Source organism: Ailuropoda melanoleuca, chromosome 8, assembly GCF_002007445.2.
Source record: "Ailuropoda melanoleuca isolate Jingjing chromosome 8, ASM200744v2, whole genome shotgun sequence".
In the NCBI taxonomy this organism is placed as follows: domain Eukaryota; kingdom Metazoa; phylum Chordata; class Mammalia; order Carnivora; family Ursidae; genus Ailuropoda; species Ailuropoda melanoleuca.
The window spans coordinates 35,989,885-36,014,785 of NC_048225.1; the positions used below are offsets into that span (position 1 = coordinate 35,989,885).

General features: G+C 45.1%; 1 protein-coding gene across 1 annotated transcript in view; it reads right to left on the reverse strand.

The window, feature by feature from the left end:
• The window catches only part of LOC117803349 (angiomotin-like protein 1), a 115,036-nt gene that overhangs the window by 20,621 nt on the left and 69,514 nt on the right, over nt 1-24,901 (reverse strand). The window contains 2 exon segments of the mRNA XM_034666147.1: nt 738-1,662; nt 6,413-6,565. Coding sequence (XP_034522038.1) covers nt 738-1,662; nt 6,413-6,565 — 1,078 coding nt within the window.

Below are 24,901 nucleotides of genomic sequence, written 5' to 3' on the forward strand. Positions count from 1 at the left end.
GTCACGGGCTCACGTGCTGGGCCCCAGGACAGCGCCATAAGGTCCTTGAGGGCAGGGAGCCCTTCTTTATCTCTGAACCTGGTATAAGGCCACACAGAGTAGACACTCGGTAAGTGTTGCTGAATCCAGCCATCATCGGAAGAGGTATTAGAATTCGGGCACTGGAGGGAAGAGATTTTGACGGCCAGGACACTAGACCTAGCTCCAGCAGCCTCAGAGTGGTGGACAGTGGAAATGTAGGAGTCTCTCCAGGCTTCAGTGTCTCATCTGTTCAGTACAGAGGTGAGACTATAAGATTTCTATGGCCCCTTTAACTCCTCTGTTCTAGCATTCAGACTACATTTTCCTTTCAAATCTACAATGCAGAAAGGCTCCATAAAACCCCATGGTGATAATATGCTCCAGGAGTCTGGACGCTCTCCACAGAGCCAGCCAGGAAAATTGCTGCCTTGCCTGGCCACGAGGCAGAGCTGCCAAGGACGGCCAATGACTGAGGCTCCTCCCCTAAACTCATAAATCCCCAATTGCCTTCTGTTACATTTGGAGAAAATCCTCCATTGATCTCTGTTCTGTTTCACTCAACATATTCCGGCCCAGAGTGGCTTATTAAGTATCATGCACAAGAAAAAAAACCCAATGGCAAAAACCCAACACGCCTTGAAAATAACAAGTGCTGAGAACATGGTCGCTGAATTTCGAAAAGCCAGGTTAGACCTGCAGGCTTGATAGATAATCACCTCGTTACCCCGTACTCTGGGGGCGGCTGGTACCGCAGGACGGCCACTTCTGTTCTCGCGGGCTGAGGAGCAGGATAAGGCTTGACCATCTCATGCAGCATCCCGGGGTGCTGGTCGCTGTAGAAAAGTCCATGCTCCTGGGTCTTGCTGACGGGGGACATCATCTGTTTGGTCTTAAAGGGGTACTCAGGAGGAGGACCCCGGGGGTCCAGCACTTTACCTGCAGGCTGGGCTGGGGAGGGTCCCCCTCCTGCCTTGAACCCCTTTCCATTCCCTGAGCCAGGGAGGTGTTGCTTAGCACCATTCCTCTCCAATGACAGCTGCATGATCCTCTCACTGAGAGAGCGGACGTGGCCCTGCTTGAGTTCTTTTAGCGCCTCGTCCTTATGCGCCTGTCCGCTGTTGGCACGGTTCACCGTGGGCCTCCCCTCAGTCCGGGCCTTCTGACTGCTGCCCCCGGCCATGTAGTAACCATGGCCGACAGCCCCCTGCTGCTGCTGTTGCTGCTGCTGCTGCCCCCGGAAGAACTGGGACTGCGCCTTGGCCTCCTCGTAAGTGGGCAGCTCCTCGTTGTTCTGCTGAGGCTGCGTGGACCGCACCTGTTTCTCCATCACCGTATTGTCCACCTGGTGCTCTTGACCCTGCGGCTCCTGGCGTGCCGACTGGTAGACCATTGGTGGGTCTTCTTGAGCGAGGTTTTCCGTGGAAGAAAAGCTGTTTGTGGGGTGGGTGGGTCCTGCACTCCCTGTGGCCTGGTGCTGAATGGCCAGCAAGTTCATGTTCTCGGTCGGGGTGCCATACCGCAGTTGTTCCTGGATCAGCCGCTGTAACACTGTCCCAGCTGCCGCATCCTCGGAACCTCTCATTTCCACCTCTGAGGTCCTCAGGAGGCTCGGGGGCTGGAAGTGACACAGGGGGTCCTCAACTAGAAGGCAAACAGAGGGAAAAGGGTATCAGGATGCACCACAGGGATACAGGTCCGTATCTACATGGTAATTAACATGGTAGCTACAGTAGCCTTTATTCTTTTAAAGATTTTTTTATTTATTTTTTTGAGAGAGACAGAGAGAGCATGAGCAGGGAGAGGAGCAGAGGGAGAGGGAGCAGGGTCCCCACTGAGCATCGAGCCTGATGCAGGGGCTTGATCCAGGACTCTAAGATCATCACCTGAGCCAAAGGCAGACGCTTAACCAACTGAGCCACGCAGGTGCCTGCTAGCCTTTAAAGACAACATTTCAAATACACCACCACCTCCGTTTACCCTGTACTTTCTCAGGGAAGTGTTTCTCCCATTCACAGCATCTCTACTACTCTCCATTCCTTCACCTCCTGCTTCCTCCTGGACCTTGCTCTTTCCTTCACCCCCTCCCCTTCCTTTAAACTCCCTGCTGGCCTCTTCCCTTCCTCATATAAACATGCCAAGTCTTTCCCATCTTAAAACAAAAACAAAAACAAAAACGGAAGCATAGGACACCTGGGTGCTCAGTCTGTTAAGAGCCTGTGTTGGGCTCAAGTCATGATCCCAGGGCCCTGGGACTGAGTCTGGCATCAGGCTCCCTGCTCAGGAGGAGCTTGCTTCTTCCTCTCCCTCTGCCTGCCACTCCCCCTGCTTGTGCGTATGCTCTCTCTCTCTGAGACAAATAAAATCTTGGGGAAAAAAATGGAAGCAAAAAATCAAGATCAAACAAAAAGGAATCCCTTTTTTTGGCCCGACCCATGTACCTCTAACTGCCACTGTGTATCCGTCCTCCCCTTCTCTTCTGATTGTCCTCAGTAAGCAGTCTATACTCCCTGTCTCCACTTTCCAAATACCCCACTCATCACCCTCCCTACACCTCTGATCAGCAACCAAGCCCAATGAGAATATTCCACCTCCCATATTATACACCTCACCTCTCTGAAGCATTTGGCATGGTGATCATCTACTTCCTGAAATGCTCTCCTGACTCAGGATCCAGGTCTCCTACCCCCAACCCCTGCCCTGCTTCCGGCTCCTGCCTCTCTGTGAACTTCTTCTCTGGCTCCCTTTTCTCCACCTGCCCCTTAAATTCTGGTGTTAACCACAGCTTTGCCCTGAGCTCTCTCCCACCCTCACTCAACAGAATCTGGGCCATCACACCGGCTACCTGTCTTCGACTACTGACTCATGACCCACATCTACCACCACCAGCAGATGGCCCATTGGTTCTCCTTACTCAACATGTTTTCCTCACCCCTACCAAACCCCATAGCCCTGCCTAATCCACTCCTTGCCAAGCCAGAAACCTGGGAGTTTTCCAAAGTTCCTTCTGTTCTCTTACCCCGAACATCCAGTGTCAGCCTGCCAACTCCATCTCCTAAACATCTCCCCCAACCGCCTTCATTCCCTCCCAAACTCCCAGTTTATCACTGATAACCACAATGGAACCGCAAGAACCATTTTAGAAGTGCACATGATGCATCAGGTATTGTGCTGAATTCTTTCCATATGTTCTTTCATTTATCTCGCATATAATCATATGAGGCACATACAATCATATGAGACAGATATTAATTTCTCCTATCTCACAGATGAGGAGAGAGGTTCAGAGAAGGCAAATGACAGAGGTCACAGAGGTAGGAGGAGCCAGAGTCAGGATCTGACTCATCTACAGGAAAATCTGTGTTCATTCCACAACACTGCAAAGCCCTTGGTGTCTCATACTCAGACAATTCCAGCAGCCTTCTTATCTGTTTTTCTGACACTAGTCTCGTTCCCACCTCCAAACCCACCCCGTAGACCTCAACCTATCTTCCACATTACCCTGAGAGAGTGTTCAAGTAGGAAAACCTAACTATATCACTCCTCTGCACAAAATTCCTCAATAGTTAATTACAAGATGAAACTGACATTCTACGCTAGGACCCAGCAGGTACCGTGTTACCCGATCCAGCAACATTTCAGGCCACCACTACCACCTCCCCTCCTTGGCCACCCCTTGGCGTGTAAGTGCAGCAGCACCTAAGACCATACAGCTCCCAGACGTGTCAGTTATTGCCCACCTCTACACCTTTACTCACGTTCTTCCCTCTGCCGAGACAGCTGCATCTCACCACGCCTTCTTGGGGCATTCCTAGACATGCTTCAGGTGAGAGCTCCTTGGCTACCTCTGGAGTATAACTTGTCCCCCTGCAGCCCAGCAGGCTTGAGCCCCTCCTAAGCTCCCACTCCATTTGTATAGATCACCAATAGAGCGATTATCTCAGGAGATAGGAACGATTTATTTACACAAGACTCTCAACTTCTTAAAGGCAAGGATCACGCCAACTCATCTGGATCTCATTAGTGCACGGCCCAGTGTCTGCATGTAATGGGGGATCAAACATTTAACCAGTCAAGGAATTCCTACGCGAGTGCTATGAAGTATAAAATTTATCCATTTCACAACAATACTAGTAAGTAGTGTACTGAGGAAATTAGATAGCATTAGGATAGTAAAAAATCTAGCACCTACTACAGGTGTGACCTTGAGCAAATCACTTACTCTCTCTGAACTCAATCTCCTCATGGGTAAATGAGGGAACTGAACTAGATCACAGCCAAGCAGCCTCACTTCTACAGCTCCAGGCAATGATGGCTCTATGTTTCCATTTACACGTATAGAATACCTTGTCTCCACCCAAACCATCTTTCTTTCCTAAGGCTGCCGTTTTGTTTGTGTTTTCTATAAGTGGTATCCTAATCATGTGAGCCATCCACATAGAAATTTCAGATGCACTTTTGGCCCTTTGTCTCCTTTTCTCCCCACATTTGATCAACTGCCAAGCTAGTTTTTCTCAGTCCACAGTGAAATGAGGAAAAATAAAGGTGCTGGGATATGCTTAGAAGATATGTAAATATATGTATATTGCCCGTATACACGTGTATATACACAGACACTTGTCATTAGGTTTATGCCTATCTTTTTTTGGCAAGGGCTGTGAAGGTTTACATCCCTTTTACTCTTTTTGGTATTAAAATATGAGAAAAGGTGACACTAGATGACATTTTTAGTACCCTTGCGATAGCAAAAGACCACAACCCTACCTTCCATGCCCTCAGCCACTTCCTGGGTTCCGGCTCTCCCTACCACTTGCCTAGAGCTCCCTTACAGCCTCCTACCATCTCTTGCCTCTGGCCTCTTCTTTCAATCCACACTGCATGTATGATCTGTCCTCTTCCACTAGAATTCGAGAACTAGATGGCAGAGTTTTATCTGCTATTTTCACTTGCTGTATCTCCAGTGCCTACATCACAACCCTGATACACAAAAGGCATTCAGAAAATAATTGTCCAGCAAATTCAAGAACTTTACAGACTGGGTCCTGAAGCTCAACTCTGATCATACTGCTCTGTCTCGTCCCCCTCCCCTCCGCCGCCCCCCAAATCACACCTCTGAGACCTCAGGCAAGTTATTTCGCTTCTCTGAATCTCTCTCTTCTGTAAAATGGGCAGATTCCATATCTGCTCCATGAGGCTGCATGTGCAGTAAATTCAAACTTATTCCCTACCTTCCAAGAATGTATACTGTACCTAAGATATAAACCCAAAACTCAGCAATAAAAAATTTCAAATATGAAAAACAGGTTATTGGAAGTCCACGTAAGATGAATTGCCAAAGAACTGTAATAAGCAATGAAAAACCCAAGGAAAGAGAGATCAGTGTGGGCTGAAGTGGGCCACACACTCACTGTGCAAATCTTCCCCACCAGCCAGTTACTTCCAGGCATTCTGACAGGTGCTGGGGGTAGAAGGTAAAGAGAACACAGGCCCCACCCTCAGGATCACGGCTCTGAAAGGCCTGTGGCACAAGCAGATTCAAGTAAAAATAAATACGGTGAACCACCTGAGTAAAAATTCAATAAAAAGACATATTTCCAAAAGAAAATGATTTTGGGGGGGATGAAAAATAGAAGGAATGGGATCTCATCAAGCATGAAAACTACTGAATTCCCTTTTCATAAGCATATTTGCCAAGAACCAGGAGATCCTTCCCTACAGTGTTCTGTTTTGTTTTAAGATTTTATTTATTTATTTGACAGAGAGCAGGAGAGAAACTGAAAGCACAAGCAGAGGGAGCAGTAGAGGGAGAGGGAGAAGGGAGCCAGATTTGGGGTTCAATCCCAGGACCCTGAGATCACGACCCAAGCCGAAGGCAGATGCCCAACCTACTGAGCCACCCAGGACCCCCCCACCGCCCTGCTCCAGTGGTTTTAAAGATTCCTTGCCACTTTTACCAATCTCAAAAGCCCTCAAAAATAGGCAATAAGTTTTCACAAAGGAGGCAGCTCCCTGCCTACTATAGTTTTGAATTTCTTCCAAAGTTCTCAATTATTTGCAAAAAGAGATAAAAGTGAAAGCAAAGAAGGAGAAATGTTCTGGGAAAGAGTATATAAAAGTATTTAGGACTTAGAGAAAAATTAGGGAATAAATGGCATAACTCTCAAGTTCCTACATAAGAACTCCGTGTGTTGAGAGAGTCACATATTGTAAAGTAGTCTACTATTTTACACATAGCACAAACTAAAAATAAGGCACTTACCAGTAAAGAGACAATAATACAACTGGCTGATTTAAAAAAAAAAAAGGATAGAGAAAAAATTACTCAAAAAGGCTAAAAATCAGAAACATATGATCATCTTGTTTTTCCAACCCAAATGCCAGTTAGAGGACTTACCAACTTTTTCCCTGATGCTACTACCGTTTGCCTCCACCGTCAAAGCAGATGGTTCACGCCTCCCAGAATAGAGCTGGAAGTCTGGAAAAAAGTAGTTGGGGTCTTCTAGAATCGGGGCAGGACTACCGGGGCTGTAACAAACAGGAGGGGGACCTGGGAAGAAGCAAAATGCCTATTAGTGCCAATGAAGTCCTCCTCTCCCTCCTTCCTGTGTGACTCATGAAAGCCCACGAGGCATTCTCTCCACATTCAACTCAGAGCTGTCTTTTTGATTCATAAAATTCCAAAGTTAACATTCAGAATTATCACAAGTCCAGCCACCCACCAAAATGACCCATGAGGTCAAAATAACAACCTTCAGGACACACTGAGTGAAGTCATGATACTTTCACACAACCCAGTTCCACGGGCACCAGCAGCGGCGCCGACAGAAATCAAGCCCTCTTGATGGTCAAGATGGGGAACAGAAAGGACAGAGGTGGGGAGGCCAGAAAAGGATACTAAAATGGGAAGAGCAGCTGTGTCACCGAATACATAAAAGACACAGAGAGGGCTTGGCCGTGCTGCCAGAGCACGTGTGAGCAAGAGCACAGCCCAGCCCAGGACAGAGCACGCAGCCCCACTCAAGGATTCCGGAGCCCCATGCGGCAGTGTGAGCCAGGGTCATGGGCTCTGGCTCTCTGCCAGCACTGGTCTTTCAGCTCCAGTTTATCTGCTTCACGCACAAACTGGAGTGTGCTTCCTGTTCCAATTAAACGTGACATAGTACTCAACCCTACAGGCACTGAACATGAGATACCACGACAATAACACTGATATGCACATGCAACATCGTGGGAACGCCCGGCAGCACGGGCCGGGCCCTCTGCCCTCTCCGCACCGACTTCTCTGCTTGGGCACCACACGTAAGGCTCTTTTTTGGCCAAAATAGCTTCGTTTATTCTGGGGAAAAAATCATGTTGTTGTTTTTTTTTTTAATTAAAATCCTTGACCAAATGATAATTCCATTAGAACGAAAATGTTTCTCAGCTCTAAAATTTGATGTATTTATTCGAGAGAGAGAGAGAGAGAGAGAGAGAGAGTGCGCACAAGCGGGGGGCGAGGGGCAGAGGGAGAGGGAGAAACAGGCTCCCAGCTAAGCGGGGAGCCCCACAACGACAGGGGCTCAAATCCAGGACCCTGGGATCATGACCTGAGCTGAAGGAAGACGCTTAACCAACTGAGCCACCCAGGCGTCCCAAATGTTTCTCAGCTCTAACTTCAAACTAATTTGAAAGTCATTTGAAATTTCTTGGTAGGTTTTTTTTATCTGCTCGTTTCCCACAAGGCCAAAGCTAACAGTACCTAATTTTACTCTGAGGTCATAGATGGTTTACTCGTCAGCCTCCTCAGCTTCTTTACTTCAAAACACGAAGTAATATTTGCATGTTTGCTCACATCTATCATAGGCACGTGTGGACTAGAGAGAAAAAATAGAATATGTATCTTACAAAGTTAAACTAAATAATATACTAGTGTCTCTCATCTTAAAGACGAATATACACCAAACCTGAATGACATATGATATGAAGATCAGTCTAAAATTGCAGCTTCAATGCCTATGACAGTATCTGTAGGGTTCTCTTTTTGGCCCATCTGCAAGAAGTATCCTGGAAGAAACTCACTCCTTTCTGGGCCTCACCTTCTACATCTATAAATCTAAGTATCTCAGGCTAAAATTAGGGATCATGGATGGCCTGAATCCTAAGGCAAATCCTGACCTGGCTGCTACTTCAGCAGGTGGAACTGTTGGTGCGAAATTAAAGAAGTGCGAGGTTCACTGTCTGCAGCACATTACAGTCACCAAGAACTTTTAAAATCCTAATACCTGGGGCGCCTGGGTGGCTCAGTCAGTTAGGCACCTGCCTTCGGCTCAGGTCATGATCCCCGGGTCCTAGGATCGAGTCCCGGTCAGGGCTCCCTGCTCAGCGGGGAGCCTGCTTCTCCCTCTCCCTCTGCCCTTCCCCCTGCTAGTGCTCTCTCACACTCTCTCTTTATTTAAAAAATAAATAAATAAAAAACAAAATCCTAATACCCAAGCTTCCTCCAGACCACTTCAATTGGAATCTCTGGGGACAGGGCCCAGGTACCTGTATTTTTATAGAGCTCCTCAAGTGATTCCAGTGTGCAGCCAAAGCTGGGAAGCCCTAAGCTTGAGGGAGAACAGTGCACCCAGGCCAAAATCCCCAAACATAAAAACACCTTTCTGTACCCTCAGCCCCACCCCCATCAAATCAGCGTGAGAGAGGAGTTGAGGACCCACACATTTCAATAAAAGAGAGAATGGTGGGGACACCTGGGTGGCTCAGTCTGTTAAGCGTCTGCCTTTGGCTCAGGTCATGATCCCAGAGTCCTGGGATAGAGTCCCGCATTGGGCTCCTTGCTCAGCAGGGAGCCTGCTTCTCCCTCTGCCTGCTGCTCCCCCTGCTTGTGTGCTCTCTCTGATAAATTAAAAAAAGAGGGAGAGAGTGGTGTTTTCTCATAGTGGATCTGGCTCAGGAATGGCATGTGCAAGCATATGACAACTTTGGGTGACACCATTAGTCACACGAGTCAAAATTTTATGTGAGAACGGAGAGCAATCTGCTAATGAAACAGAGGCCTAATTAAGGGTATATATATGTGCATATGCATATAAAAGACTGTGTAGGGGGTGTGTGTATGTATAAATATATGCTTTCGGTATAGAACCTAGTTAAGTACCTCTGCACTAGCCATTCTCATCACTACAATGAGACGGTTAGGGACCATGGGAACAAGCCTCAAGTGAAAAACATTACGTACTTGGGGCGCTTTTTGTTGGGTGTTACTGTCAAATCGCTTCTCCTAGAGAGCAGAACCAAGATTCAGCCCCACATACAAGCTTTGGACTTAAAACAGAGGACCCTGGCTCCAAAAAGCACCAATGAGCGGCCTGAATTGCCGGCCAATATCAGCCAATCAGGACAAGGCCCTTCCAACCAATCAAGATGAAGCCCTTTTCCCCACCCCCTCATGAGCATACTAAACCGGCGTGGGAACCTGAGGGGGAACTGTATAGTAGCAGGGCCTCCCTTCTGTACGCCTCTCTGTTAGGGCTGAGTCTCCCTTAGGCTCCAGCTGCAGACCCGGTAAAGCCTCGCGTGTGCCTTTGATTTTGGCGTCCAGTCTCGTTTCTATCCTTGCGCAGCCCAAGAACCAGTAACAACAACCCCGGTACAAATTGAGTTTCCACACCTTATCCAATGGTCTGCCAAAGGAAAGCAGGTTCAAGGGCTCCAGGCCACAGAACACAGAGAGCAATCCTTGAAAGCGCCTTGATGTTCCCCCATCAGCAGAGAGGGCACCAGAGTTAGCCGCCTTTCACTGTTTTGTCTACAGGCCTCAATATTGTGAAAGCACTTCTCACACACCAGCAGACCGAGGGNCCACAGAACACAGAGAGCAATCCTTGAAAGCGCCTTGATGTTCCCCCATCAGCAGAGAGGGCACCAGAGTTACGCCGCCTTTCACTGTTTTGTCTACAGGCCTCAATATTGTGAAAGCACTTCTCACACACCAGCAGACCGAGGAATAGAATGTCCAACCACTTATCAACAATCATTCAAGACTTCTTTTTTTGTACACTCGAGTGTCCCACACATTCCCGGGAGAGTCACGTTCCCACTGCTGCCCCCACTCCTTGGAGCTGAAGAAACAGTCCAGCAGATGACCATATGGACTTTGCAGATAGGCAGGCCTGGTATCATCGCTCCACTAAGCCCAGTGAACCAAGGGAACTCTCCCAGCACTGACACGCCCTACAGGAATCATGCTCTTTGTAGCTTCCGCATCTGTTGGGCAAGGGAAAATGACAAGAATGTGTGTCACTGGGTCTGCTGCCTCAGATTCCTGGGCTATATGGCAATAATGAAAACGAGGCCTCACCCTTAATCCCACAGGTACATAATCCTTCCCTTCCTACTGTAGTACAGAATCTTCACTAGCAACTCCTATAGCACAAATTGAGCTTCTTATCGTATGCAAATGCAGGGTACACGATCTACCCCACAGGGTCAAGGCTATCTGACATGAGAAACTAGAAGGAAACATGTGACATATGACAACATACGAGGGGGAATGCTGTGGGCTTTGTCAGCATTCTCCATACCCAGGAGCAAAGCTGGAGGAACCCAGGGGACACTCCCAGATACCACTCTCACCCAGTAAGCCCCTGCAAGGCCTGGCTCCCGCCCAGGGGCTCAGGAACAGTGTGGTTTTAGGGCAGTGCACAGCCGATCAAGGATTCTGCAGGCTCAGTGGTTGTTATATGTCCACGTAGTTGCCCCAAGGGCTTTGTAAAGACTATTTCCACTTAAGGTCCTCCTGACTTATTCACTTGCAGTCACCTGCTTCTTTCAAACCAATCCTTGTCCCAGAATAACCAGTCACAGCTTTAGTCTACATGGGAAAAGTGGCAAAAGCAATGGAAAACAAGCTAAGGCCAGTGTAAAGGAGTCAGCACTCCATAGGGTCTCTCTCTGGGGTGGGGCGCGTGCAGCTCCTAGGGCTCCTGAGGGAGGGCCAGGGATCTGTTCGCGCCGCACTCCACAAAGGGTTAGGTTCTGGGATTCTGGTTGGAGGGGTCAACAGTTCTGCCTCATCTTGATTTTGATTCATCTCACCAAAAATGGTCCCCTTCTTCTTTACCAAATCTCCATGTCTGTGTCAACATGAAGAATCCTTTGCTGCTCTCTATGAGCGTGACTGCTTTTGGCTTATTTCTAAAGCACTGAAAGCTTCCTTCCCATTATGGTTTTATGCTATTACTTTCTTTGTAACTGTCCCGAGGCCTTTAGGTAATGCAACCCCGAACAAGACTTTTTTTTTTTTTTCCCTTACTCAATATAGCAATAACAAAGGGCCTCACTGTTGAAGGAAAAATGAATTCAGGTAAAATGAAGTGAGTTTTCTGAGGTAGGCAAGAGGCAGAACAACCCTGGTGACCCCATCTGCTTCACCTCCACCATACCTAGTTACTTCCCTAAGATCAGATCTTGCCTCTGTAAAGAAGGTAATAGAACAGACTCAGAAGTGTCCTTTACGTCTGGACACTGGAGACATTCCAACTGTCACCCGACTATCACCCAGCACTCACAGAGCTGGGAAACCTCCTGTCCTTAAATCCTTCTAGCATGCCACTTGCTTGCATGTCACTGTTTAAACTATAGCTTCAAGTTCAAATTATGTTTGGTTTTCAAGACTGCCTACTACCAGGCCCCTCCTCTGCTGTCAACAGCCTTGGTGGTCTACTTGGCCTCCTCGTGTCCCGTGAACACGTCACCCCATTTTCCATGTTCCAGCTGGGAATGCCATCCCCTGGCTTCACACTCCTCTCCCCACATCTGGAGCTCCCAATGATTCCTTGCACTTTTCTGTTCCCTAGGATGAGAGAGCATTTGCACACCACCACCCTCTGGCCTGTCAGGGGTGCTTTGAGAAGCAGGCCAGGGGCCCATTCCTCAAACCCTCCTCTAACTGCAAAAAACTCCCAGGTGTTATTCCGCCAAAGCCGAAAACTCTGCCAACCACAGGCAATCCAAAACCTCCTAATGTGTTTAAAAGTGATTTCACCATCTAGATTAGAATAACTTCTTATAACTTTGTAACAGAGATTTTAAACGCAGCAACAAACAATTCTGTGGGCTTCTACCTTCCCTTTCAAAGGGCTAAGGAATTTGCTGAGTGTGCCAGCGGCCTCAAAGTTAAATGTAAGCAACCAAGCCTGACTCAGGCAGATCTGGAGACTTTTCCGGGGGAGTGGAATACTCTGCTCAAGGAGACAGAAGCCCTAGAAACAGTGTTTAGAAGCGGCCTCGAGAACCCATGACTAGTGCCTGACAGATAAAGGCAAGTCTGTTCACAAGTCCTCATGCAAGACCAAGCCAGCTCATCTGAGTTAGCCAATTCCCACTCCAGGAGCCTGAGACCTGAGTGAAGCATAGACAGGTGACAGCGCCCTGCTCCAGAACACTTGCCTGCAACACACATGGTTTTAAACAGGACACGGAATCTCCACGCACTGGAAGAGCTCTTTCCCCAAGGAACCATTATCTGAAACCCAAGATGGGGGTGGCGACGGGTGGGAGGGAGGAAGGTTTCCAAGATTTCCAACCCCTGTATGATATCGTTTTTCTCAGCACCAAATGTGGATTCTAATCCCTGGACCAAAGTGTCCCTTGTAGAAAACAAGGAAAATAATAAATATGCTAATGGCTATTTAATTTAGACTTACTCAAAGTGGAATTTGTGATTAGTAACTTTAAAGCCGTGCAAAGTTTAACTTTGTAATGCTTATTTAGAAATATCTGAGATATTATCAGTGTGAACCAAAATGCAGAATGTATGCTTAACCTTTAAAGTAACAATTGAGTTCAACAGGGCACCGTGCTAGGAGCTATAAACACCAAGAAATGAGTAAGAACATCCTTGGTCTCAGGATATTATGACCTAACTCTGGAGACCAACATGCACACAACTACCCGAATTTCACTGCAGAGTAAGTGTTCTGTTAAAGGGACACAAAGCTTTGGAGGCCCAAAAGTAATTCATCACTACCTGTTGACTAGGGAGGTGAGACTGAGCTGAAATGACAAGGAGAAAGAGACAGGTGAGCAGAATGGGGAAAAATGTGGAGGACATTAATCCGCTGTGAGGTGAGGAGAGATCAACACAATGTGGTTCAAGGAGAAGCACAGGCACTGAGTCATGAAAGCCTTTCATCTCTTTAAGGAATGGAGAGTTCAGCGTCACTCGGGTATGGGTAGGGAGGAGGATGACTCAGAATACAGTATTTAAGGGAGCTTTTTAAAAGCCTTTTAAATTTTAGTACATTATTTTCATAACACTACAGAAACGCAAAATAATTTTGAGATTAAGTGATTCAACTGCCAACTGCTACCCACCTTATTCCTGAGAGTCTGTCACCTCTAATTAAATACTTTCGGTGTTCAGAAACCCTGAACTCACTGTGTAAACCTTGGGGGTAGGTTCTATCTCCCATTTCAGAAGCCGGAAGGTCCCCTCTCTGTTCAAGCAGCTAGGACAACCTGGGCTCAGTCAACTGGATATTCCATCCAAAGACTGAATCTTGACGAAATGACACAAAGACAAAGGATGTTGATAAATCACCTGCAGTAACATTACCAGGGGTCCAGAGGCAGCAGTCGTGGCTATGGTGGCCCATCCTCACAAGACAAATGGCATATCCATGGCTGGGTCCCCAGTGAATTTTCACCTCGGTTCCCGCCCATTTTCTGGGCCTTCCTGTCAATTTATGTGCTGCCTAATGTCCTTCAAAAAAATCCCTCTGTTGCTTACGTTAGCCAATGTCACTTTGTGCTTACAATCAAGAACTTCTGAGATTTACATTTTAAAAAATTAATTGTTCTGACCCCGCTCATAAAACTGAGCGTTGTTTGTATGCTACGTCCTACGTGACTTAGCACGATCTGCCCTGAACTATAGTAACTCGCTTCTGTTGCCCCAAATACCCTTCACACAAACCCTCAAGAAATACGAGTTCCCCCAAAGCTTCCTTCATCTGGAGGGCCTTTCTTTCCGAGTGAGCTGGAAAACTCTTACTTGGGCACATACTAAATGCTCAGATATACATGCTGTCTATCCAGAAATCTTCTGTAACTCTCCTCCAGGGCCACTTCCTCTGGGAAGTCATCTACCCCAACCCCCAAATGTTTATAGGCTAGTTGTCTGTGCTCCCATCACGTCCCATGCATATTTATGCCACTATTAAACTCCTTACATATTTGGTTTATATTTTTCTCCCTGTTAACTCATAAGTTGATTAACAGCAGGGATGATGTCTTATTCGTCTTTGCATCTCCAGTTTCTAGCAGAAATAAAATCATAGTAAATGCTCAGTACACATCTATTGAATCAATGAATTATCTGTGTATGTTTACAGTACCTGGTAATTTCTAGCACATAAGGGGCACTGAATAAATATATATTAATGGAATTAGGGTACATTTTAAAATAACCAGATATAAACATATTCTTAATTCTACAGACCTTAGCTCAAAGATGATTTTGTCTTTTTCAAACTAATCAGGAGACCAAGGCTTGGTAANGGGGAAAAAAAAAAAAAAAAAAAAAAAAAAACCACACACAAAAACGAGAGAAAGTTATCTAGTGCTAAAACAAGTTAATTACAAGTCTACATGGATGCAAGTGTCCAGTGCCTGCGGGGGTTCTATACGGGATTTTGGAATTAACAACATCACGGGGATTCTGCAGCTGGAGCACAAGCTCTCACTTAGAGGAGGTGTGCTTTCATCCGGCTCAACCCCTGCAGGTGAGCCCTGTGTCCTGGGACTGTGCCCCAAATGCAGCCTTTGGCTGGTGCTTCTTCCACAGATCTGGGAGCAAGAAGAGAGTCAGAAGACCCCTGAGGGTGCCTAGTCCCTCACCTTAAGAAAAACAATCAGTCCAGTCCTACCTATCACACAGTCAACACAGGTACCTGAGAGCATCCCACAATAAAAAGACTGTAACTACAAAGAGAAAATCATTTTTAATTTTGGACTTTAACAGAAAATCCAAAGGCTACTTAAATACCTTGACTCAAATTGTACATAATATCATAATAGGTATTTCATGTTGATATATTTGGTATTTAACCTATCTAAAACTACAAGTACCTGGACTCCAGAAATTCTTTTCTTCAGATAAGTTAAAAAAAAAAAAAAACCTTTATTAAGGTGTGATTGACATTTAAAAAGATGTACATATTTAACACGTATAACTTGACAAGTTTGGGGTAAGTATACACCCATGAAGCCATCATCATCATCAGGGCCACAGACATATCCATCACCTAGGTCCCCTCCCACTTCCTTTATTAATTTGTGTGTGTGGTAAGAACATTTCACATATGCTCTACCCTCTAAGCCAGTGTTAAGTATAAAATGCAGTATTGCTAGCTGTAGGCATTAAGCTATACAAGAGATCTCTAGAACTATGTACTCTGATAAGTTTTAATAACTAAGCCTGTATTTAATTAAATAACTGAAATTTAAATACTCTTTCATCAATCTCAGGACCATCATAAAGGTATTCCTGTGGGTGGTCCTGGCACACATTATGTTCCCACTGAGGGAAAAAAAAAACCACTAGCCTGTGAGCTCCATTGCTTACATATGTTTCTATCACTGCAGGCAGACAGTAAGTACTTAATATTTTTGGAACAAAGGAAAACAGGATGAAAAGCCTTAAAATAAACCCCAAGACACAAGATGGCAACATGAATGCGTGACTCTGCTTCTCGAGGCTCCCTCTCTTGCCCACACTAAGGAGAGGAGCAGCTCAGACACGTCTGGCCTGCCCCAGGTTCCTCTGGCTCTCAGTGTCCTGTTCTCGAAGCCACTGCAGCTGTGGGACACGGTGTGTCTGTCAGGCAGCATCTCTCCCGGCGACTGGGACTTCTTATACTCACTCCCGTCATAAGTCACTATTGGATCATAAATGAACTTCATAATTTAAAGCAACCAATGCTCCCCAACAAAGAAAACATCCCTCCAGTATTAAGAGTATAATCAATAGTAGCAGGAGCTACCACGTATTGAGGGTCTAGTAAGGGATGATACAAAAATCATCATGTTTAATTATCGCCACCCTATTCCCATTCTGTAGATAGGGAGAGTAGGCTCACAGCGGTTAAGTAATGTCCAGAGGCACAGAGATAGCCAGCAGCACAGACAAAATCAGAGCTCTTTTGGCAACGTCATTCTGCCTTCCAAAAATCCCTCAATAAGGCACACTTAATTCTGAGTACTTTATTCCTGTTTAATTTTTTACATTAAAATGAGGGGAGTTTTAATGATATGCTCTTGCTTGTGGATAATGGGGAAAGGTACTGGGAAAGTTGCTTTCCCTGAATATAGGAGGCAGAGAAGAAACCAGAGCTATTTTATTTGTGTTATTTTTCATAAAAGCTTGGAGTAGTAGCACACTCCCTGCCAATCACCAGAACACCATGGCAACTGATGAAGCACGGTCATGGATAACCCTTCCATTTGGCCGCATACTATTTTCACCATGGTGTCTCCACTTTAACGATGAATCCCAAACCTGTGCTGTGTCCATGTGGGCCATGGTACATGTTAAAAATGTCACTTCCAAGCCCCTGCATTGGACCTGTGAAACAGGATCTCCACAAGTGCACACCAGAAATGAATTCTTCGCAGTCGATTTGAACGCGCAGTCAGGTTTAGGAAGCAGGTACTTCTCTGCCGTACAAGTGCTGATATAACACACGCACCCTGGAAAAGCGGTGATAAACTGAAATTTTGTAAATCCATCACATCTGAAGTCAAAACATGATGGATCTGATGAAACCAAATAAATAAGTAAAGGCAGTGACTCTTTCTAAAACGAGCCAACCAACCAACCTGCACTGACTCTTCTGGTAAAGAATTCTGTGTGTAAATTTGTGACTTTTTAGTAAGTTCAGAGTTGAAGTCAACAATTTTAGTGCTCTTATATTTCATAATTGCTAACCTGAATGACCGGGTCAGAGGATATGACTATTTCAGTTACATCTAAACTATTGTTATAAAGATACAATAAAGTGATTGTAACAAAAAATATGTCTACTGCAACATGATGACATAAGGCCTGCGAAAATGCTTACCATATTATATAACAAATGCTTGCTAAATCTGAAACTCAAAAATCACACAGCCAACTACGCCACGGAGTCACGTGAGATAAGTAGCTGCCTAATTTTATACAGAAGGAAGGCACACAACATAACATTATGGAGCAGGACACGACACACACATTATCTCAGGTAATCCTCACATCTCTGACAATCAGGTCTCATTATCTCCTCTTTACCTCAACAAAAACATAAATGACACGCTCTGGGTCACACAGCTCACAGCCCTAGGGCTGAGATACAAACCCAACTGTGACTATTCCAAAGCATTCCACAGAACTTAAATGGTATTTTAAAGCACCTAGATATCTGTGATAGTGTACGGTTTCCTTATCATTCCTATACGTTACAAAAGACCATGGGTCTGTGGAATTTATGAGCAGCAAAATGTAGAATTACTCACTCACGCATTCATTCATTCATTCATTCATTCCACAAGGTCTGTGACATTGAGCATCCCAGGGGTGAGACAGTGGCCGGTAGGGGGACCCAACAATGAAAGGCTAGTGAGAGAGGCAGACACAGAAGGCAGACAATTGCCCAACAGTGCACAAATGCAGTGACACAGGCAGGCGCAAGGTAGCATGGAGTGGTAAGCAGATACCAGTGTCCAGATCCAACTCAGGGCACACACACTGGATTCTGCAACTGTGTTTAAGAGCCACCCTTATCTCTTTCTTCTCGTTGGCCTGGTGGCTTGGAATCTGTCGAGAGCTACGGTTTCTCCCTAGGTCTACAAGAATGCACCCACACTAATTTCACGGAGTTCACAACTCTATGAGGATTATCCTCATTTCTCAGACCCGGAGACTAAAGCGCTGGGAATAACTTGCCTAAAGTCACACAATTACTAAGGGGCAAAACCAGGATTCAAGCCCTGCTGGTCTGGTTCCAGAGTATACACAGTGTTTACTCTTACACAAACAGGGCTCAAACTTTTTGGTTTTAGGATCACTTTTACACTCTTAAAAATTTTTGAGGACCCAGTAAGTTTTTGTTTATGTGGGCCATATCCATCCATACTTATTACGTTAGAAAATGAAACTGAGAAATATTAAAATATATGTCAATTCATTTAAAAACAATAATAATAAACCCATTCTAAGTTACACAAAATATTCTTTATGAAAACTCATGTCAAAAAAAACTCCTTTCCAAAACACAAAGCAGTGAGAACAGTATTATTTTATAATTTTGCAAACCTCTTTGGTGTCAGGCTATTATTAATAGACTGCTGGATTCTCCTATCTGCTTCTGCTGTTAATCTATTGCTGTGTGACTCTTAATTGAAGCAGATGAAGGAAATCTGGCCTCATTCAAATATGTAATTGGAAAAAGGCGGAGTGTTATGATAGCCTTTCCAGATAATTGTGACTATTCTTTGAAACAATACCCAAACTCAACAAGTGCTAATTTCTTAAAGGTGGTTGCAATGTGAAATATAAAACTATAGCAGTGACCTTGTCTTGGATATTCCTCGAAATTCTATCAGATTAAAATCCATTGGTCCATCTCTCACTTTGAAGGGAGCTTTCTTTATCCATGATTTCATAATTTTATATATTGGTCATTTGGAAAAATAATAGCTCACTGAACTATGCAAATCTTCCATACATGGAAATACTTCAAGTTCATAACATAGCAACAAAATCACATTTGTTAATATACCATGGATTGCGATCATCAGAAAAGTCTTTTGTGTACTAGGAAGCTGTCAAGCTCTTAGTGGCAAATCCAAATTTTTCAAAATTGTAATTTTCACATGAAAGCTTGAGTTTTATCATTGGCAACAAAGAGCATACACTGATTTTCCTCAAGTGACAGGCTCCCTTTATTCATTTTTGAGAAAACATCTACTAAATACCCAATAAACCAAGAAATCAGAATTACCACAGTTCATCAGCTGTTCTCTCAACTATAAACGGCGTTCCATGAAAAGAGCCTCTAGTTAAGCTTCCGACCCAGTCACGTGACAGCTCTCCCCCAGTTTGCAGCATTAGTACTTTATGCATACTTTCCATTTCATCATACAAGGCATTAAAAAGGTGTAGCTGAGGTTGGAGATTTAATAAAATTAGTATTTGTAACTGCTTCAACAAGAACGGTCTTAAGTGAAGCGGGCTTTTTACAGTATGTGCTAGTGAGGGACAGACAGACTACTAGCAGAGTCAGTGCCACGGCCTTGATCCGCGCAAAGGCCCCTGCAGTTTCACCCAGCATTGCTTCTGCCCCCTCAGTACAAATGTCCGTACAGTGAAAGAGGCACAAGTACGTTAGTGTTACTCTGAAGGCGGTTTTTAGGTCTCAGGAACCCCCAGGGTTCCACAGAGCACACTTTGAGAAACATGGCTCTGCATTCAATAGCCTCTTCTATGGGGAAGGGACCAAAAGATGTGAAACTTAGAGAGACCTTTAAGGTGAAAATGGCTGCAAACCAGTTATAAATGAGAGTGAGTTACCTCCCTGCCCAAGCAAAGAGAGGTGCCCACAGACCCCGGAAGTGGTGAAGCTTGAAGACACACAGAGGCCCTTTGATGTAAAGCACTGCTTGAACTCTACTTGTCAGACGAACGACTCCAATGACTACAGAAAATGTGTCTGAGGAGAGGTAGCAGCCTCTCCAGAAAACACCTGCCTGTGAATGCATCTCCTTGCCCTTAAGGGATTTTCATAAAAGGGAATACAAATCAACAATGATATTTCACTAGAAAAAAGAGAATTACTTATAGGAGACGGGGAGAAAAGAAACTGTAATAACTTGCCCAGCCGGAAGTCAGGCAGTCCTGGGACAAAGGGAAGGATGTTAAGACATGATGAGCGTAAAGAAAAGAGAACGATGCTGTCAAGCCAGAAGACCGGAGTATTAAAAGATTTAAAGAATAGCAGAGATTGCGGAGAAAATATCCACCAAATGGAAAGAAAAGCAAAAGAGGCCATTTTTTGTTTTGTTTTTTTTTGGCTAATCTGCCCCTAAAGCAGTGTAAGAATCCAGGCTCTATGATTTATCACCTTTGTGAACCGAGCAAATGAGTTAACTTCTTGGTGCCTGTTACCTGATCAGTGAATGGAGACAGCAACTGGACCTACTACAGAGGCGTCACAAAGATTAAGTAAGACAGTGCGATGAACAGTGTTCTAGCACATGATAAGTGCTCAGTACATTTTAGCTTCTTTTTATGAGAATGGAGAAATGGAACAGGAATCAATGCGATAAAATTCACTTTCAAGAAATGATCAAGTCTGGGAGCCTTTTAAAAACAGCAAGACGCTCAAGTGCATCAAAGACGAAGACCTTTGGGCAGACCTCTTGGATCCCCTCCCTCTTCGGGAGCTTTGTACTATCACTTTACTATCTCTCAGTAAACTTTGCTTTGCTGCCCACCAAACAAACAAACACACACACAAGAAAAGATGAAGACATTTAAAGTTTTGTTTAGGTCAGACTGTTCAGCAAATTGACAAAACAGACTAAAATTACATTTTCAATTTTCCAAGCACTGGGGTTGAGAGGTCTTAAAATGCACAATTTCTCTGAAAATAAGCTTAATGGTGTAGTCCTATCAGAGGCCAAGATGAAAGAATACACAGTGTCATCCAAACGCTCTTCAAAACTCCTAACTTGTCTGTCACCTTGGCATGCAAGGTCCTAGTTGGACCTGGAGAGGGTATCAAGAACCAGGCTCTAACTTGAACACCCTCAGCTGCCTAGGAAACTTCTCTTCAGACAGAAGGACCAAAGGGTAGTTACTGGGAGGTTGGGGGGAGGATGTGTCCCTTCTCCTAAGCATTACAAATAAGAAGGAAGAAAACCTCTCTTCTTGTCCACAGTGAATATCCCATAATGAACATTTGTGGAAATTGTGACTCTCAGGTCTGAATCAAACACAAAGGTCATCAATGTGAGCACTGATTTTGCCACTGCATTGATGAGCTTTAAGCTTTGTTTAAAGGAGATATAGAGTTATTTTTTGGAGATATAGTTATTGATAAACACATCATACTCAATTGTGAAAAACTGGGAGCTTCTCCTCTAAGATCAGGAAAAAGACAAGGAGGTCCTCTCTTACCACTTTTATTCAACACAGTACTGGAAGTCCTAGCTGCAGCAATCCAAAATCAAATGGGTAAGTAAGAAGTAAAACTGTTACTGTGTGCACCTAACATGATATTATATAGAGAAAACACTAAAGACTCTACCAAAAAACCACTATTACTAGTAAGTGAAGTCAGTAAAGTTGCAGGATAAACAGAATTAAGAGTCCGGGGGCTGTTTTTTTGTTTTGTTTTGTTTTTGTTTTAACTTCTTAAACTGAAAGAGTAAACAACACATCACAGATTCCTAAATGCTTTTTCAACATGATTAAACAGACTTTACAAACAAATCATGATGCATAATTAGCACTAATTTTCCACTCTTCTTCCCAGATTGTATAACTCACTCAAATCAAAGAGGAAACTGAAAGGTAAATGTAGACACAACCTGTGCTGTTGCCATAGAACATGTCTCATAGGACCCCCTGACACAGCCCCACCTGATAGTTTTCCAAGGGCTCCCCTCCCTCATCTAGGAAAACCTACTGAGCGTGGTATGGTTCTTGCTGTGTACGTTGGTCACAGTTCCAGCCACAAGAGCTTCTTCCAGTTCCTCAAAAGCTCCACAGATGAACACATCAAAACTAGCCATTAGACCCACCTCCCACATTCATACAGGATGTCCACTCATACTCACTCAATTTAAAGAAATTTCTAGAATGAGACAGCCCCACACTTCTAGTAATTCTTTGGTTGCATCTATAACCTTCATTTCCTCCCAAGCTCCTTGGCATGGAACCCTTCCCAGCTTCTAGAAGTCATGATACCTATAACTGAAATCCATTCCCTCTTAATCAGTTCACAGGGAAGATAAAATACTTGAAAGGCAGTTCTAAATTGTTCCTCGCCCTCTTCTCAGAGCAGAATAAACCCAGTTCATTGTCTTCTGTTTTCTAAGGACTTACTCCATCACAGCCCTTTTAGAATTCAAATTCCACAGGAGCGAAGGACATACACCCCATGCCTAGTCCAGTTCCACGCACGTGACAGACCCTCCAATGTCGGACGGAGGACTGTATCCTTTCATTGCGTGCTCATCAAATTCTCCACCTCAGTATTGATTTGTACAGTCCAGAGTTCCTCGCTCAACAGATATTCACTGAGCGGCGAATGCTTCTATGTCCCAGTTGTTGCCTAATTTATAGTCTATCTAAAAAATGAGAAATGTCATGCCTCCTAATGTTCAACATGTTCCTTCCTGAAGAGGAGTCAAAATATTTCAAAGTAAATTCAATTAGAATATTTGTGATTACTGCCTAACTACAAAATTTAATACTACAAAATATGTTCACTTTATGAGCAAGTTTAATTACACATAACACACTTAACATTCCTAAACTAATAAAGTGATCTTAGTCACTTAATAACTGTCATTAAAATATAAATATTTGTATTCATTTCAATTTGTTTCTCCAAATTCCTGGAATCTATTTTAGAGAAAGTTGAAGGTAAGAAACTTCAGAATTTCAGAAAATTTTATTTCTAAACTCAGGACTAAGATAATCTGTATCTCAGTGTAGACACGTTTAGATCTTACATTCTTGATTTTTTTTTTGGGGGGGGGGATGAATACCTGACAGGGTCAAGTCTCAAAGTCAGCTAAAGTAAATGTACTCCCCACTTTTCACACTACGACTGCTCACTGGTGACCCATCAGGCCAGTCACGACCACGGGAAGGTAAATCCGTGAGGATTATGTTCTTTTGCAAACCTCCTGCTTATTATCTGACAGCCCCATTATATTTAAGGTTTGTGGAAATGGGTTTGTGATGCTGTTTACATTACTTTCCCAGGTGTCTTAATTTAAGCTACTTTGAGTTCAGAAGACATTTTCTCTCAGTCTTCTGGATACACGAACTAAACTGGTGGCACCCGCGTTCTGCAGTGAATCACTGCCATCCCCCCGGCACTGCAGCTGGCTTCTGTAATTCCAAAAGAGCCCCTGTCCTAGCCGCTTTTTCTATTTTTCCTCCTCTTTGATTCCCCCATTTCTCCCAAAAGATCCGAGACAGGCAAGCTTATCTGCCCTTCTTTCAGCCTTTCCCGCATCAGCAGGATGAGTGATCAGCCTCGCTGCCGTGGTATTTGGAGACTGGTCCCTCAGGAAACAGGGTCTGGCCAGAGACTTTCCTAGTCCGCCCTTTCCCCCAAGCCCGTAGACAGAGGGGGCTTACTCTTCAGGAACTTGGTTCTCAGAGTCCCTCAGTACAGTTCACATCAGGAAGGGAAAGGCCGGCCTCCCTTTGGGGGTCACACTAACCAGAGCAGCCCTGACGGCTGAGAAGCCGCAGCTAAATGGGAAATGCGTCCTCCCGCCCTGGCGCCGGGCCACGGGGCGCAGGCGAACCCCACCTAACGCAGGAAGCAAAGCGAGCCTGTGGAAGACAAGATCCCTATCATCCTCGTCTTGCTCTGCCTGTTCGGAGAAGGGTGGAGGAAGGAAGGAAGGACAGAGCAGCTCAGCAGAGGTGCGAAAGGAGGGAAGTGGGAAGACCTGTTGTGCGGCTCGCGTGGACTCTGGAGCCGGGTAACCAGTGCCTAAGCAAGCGCCCGGCATGTGCACCTGCAAAGGAAGGAGAAGTACGCAAGAAGCATTTGGGAAGTCAGGGCAAGGAGCTGGATGTGGGCAAGGGAAAGGAAACTTACGGCTTACAGAACACTCTCAAAGGAGGCAACCGTCAGGATGATGCAGTCGTGGAAGGGCCTCTGAGCAAGTCCAGACACCAGCCAAAGGCCCGCCTCCTGCCTTGAGCTGACAAAGGCTGGTTCACCGGTGGAACAGACCCAAGGTGGAGGAGAGCAGGCTGCCTCTAGATCCTCCCCGGGAGAAGGGCCGCTCAGTGCTAACTCCACACTAGCATTTCTATGGGCTTCTCTCAAGGACCTCACCCCCGGGAGAACACCAGGAACGGAACCAAAGACACAAACATCCCCAGAAACAGTAGATACCTCTAGATAACAGCCTGCTAACCGGCTAAGCCCTGCTCCCAGCATAACCCAAATGTCTTGCTGACCCACCTGCCAATGAAATGAGCCTCCAAAAAAGGTTCATGTTGACAGAGGAGTCACCCTGTGGTACTATTCTCTCCCAATCAGTCCACACAGGACTTCAAGGGAGAAGTGATTCATTTCAGTCAAAAATGCGTCCCCATCCCATCTTACGAAGCCCCATAATGGTGTCGGCAGTCGAACTAGGCTAGCCACTGGGGCTCCTTCTCCACGGAGGCCCTCAGATGTCATGCACTTTTCACAAGCCCCCCAGCAGCAGCGAAACTCAGCATCAGCAGAAGCATTCCTCCTTCGGAAGGGTAATCAAGGATGCTCAAAACAAGAAACGAATTCTGCCTCATGCTCTACCTTGTACGTAGTCCCTTCACGTGCATCACCTCACCGAAGCCTCACAGCGACATTACGATGTAAGTATGGCGTCAACACCTTTATTTTACAGAGATTAAGTGACTTAGCCAAGGCAATATGGCTTGTATAGAGGAACCATACACCCTAACTCGGCCTATCTTCCAAGGAGTGACAAAACACAACTGGGAGAAGGAAAAGTCAGGGCTGGAAAGGGGGAAGGCACAGAAGGGTGATCAGAGCCGAGCACAGAGTTATGCAGATCAACTAGTAACCTGAGAAATCAATCTATTTCCATCTCCCTCATT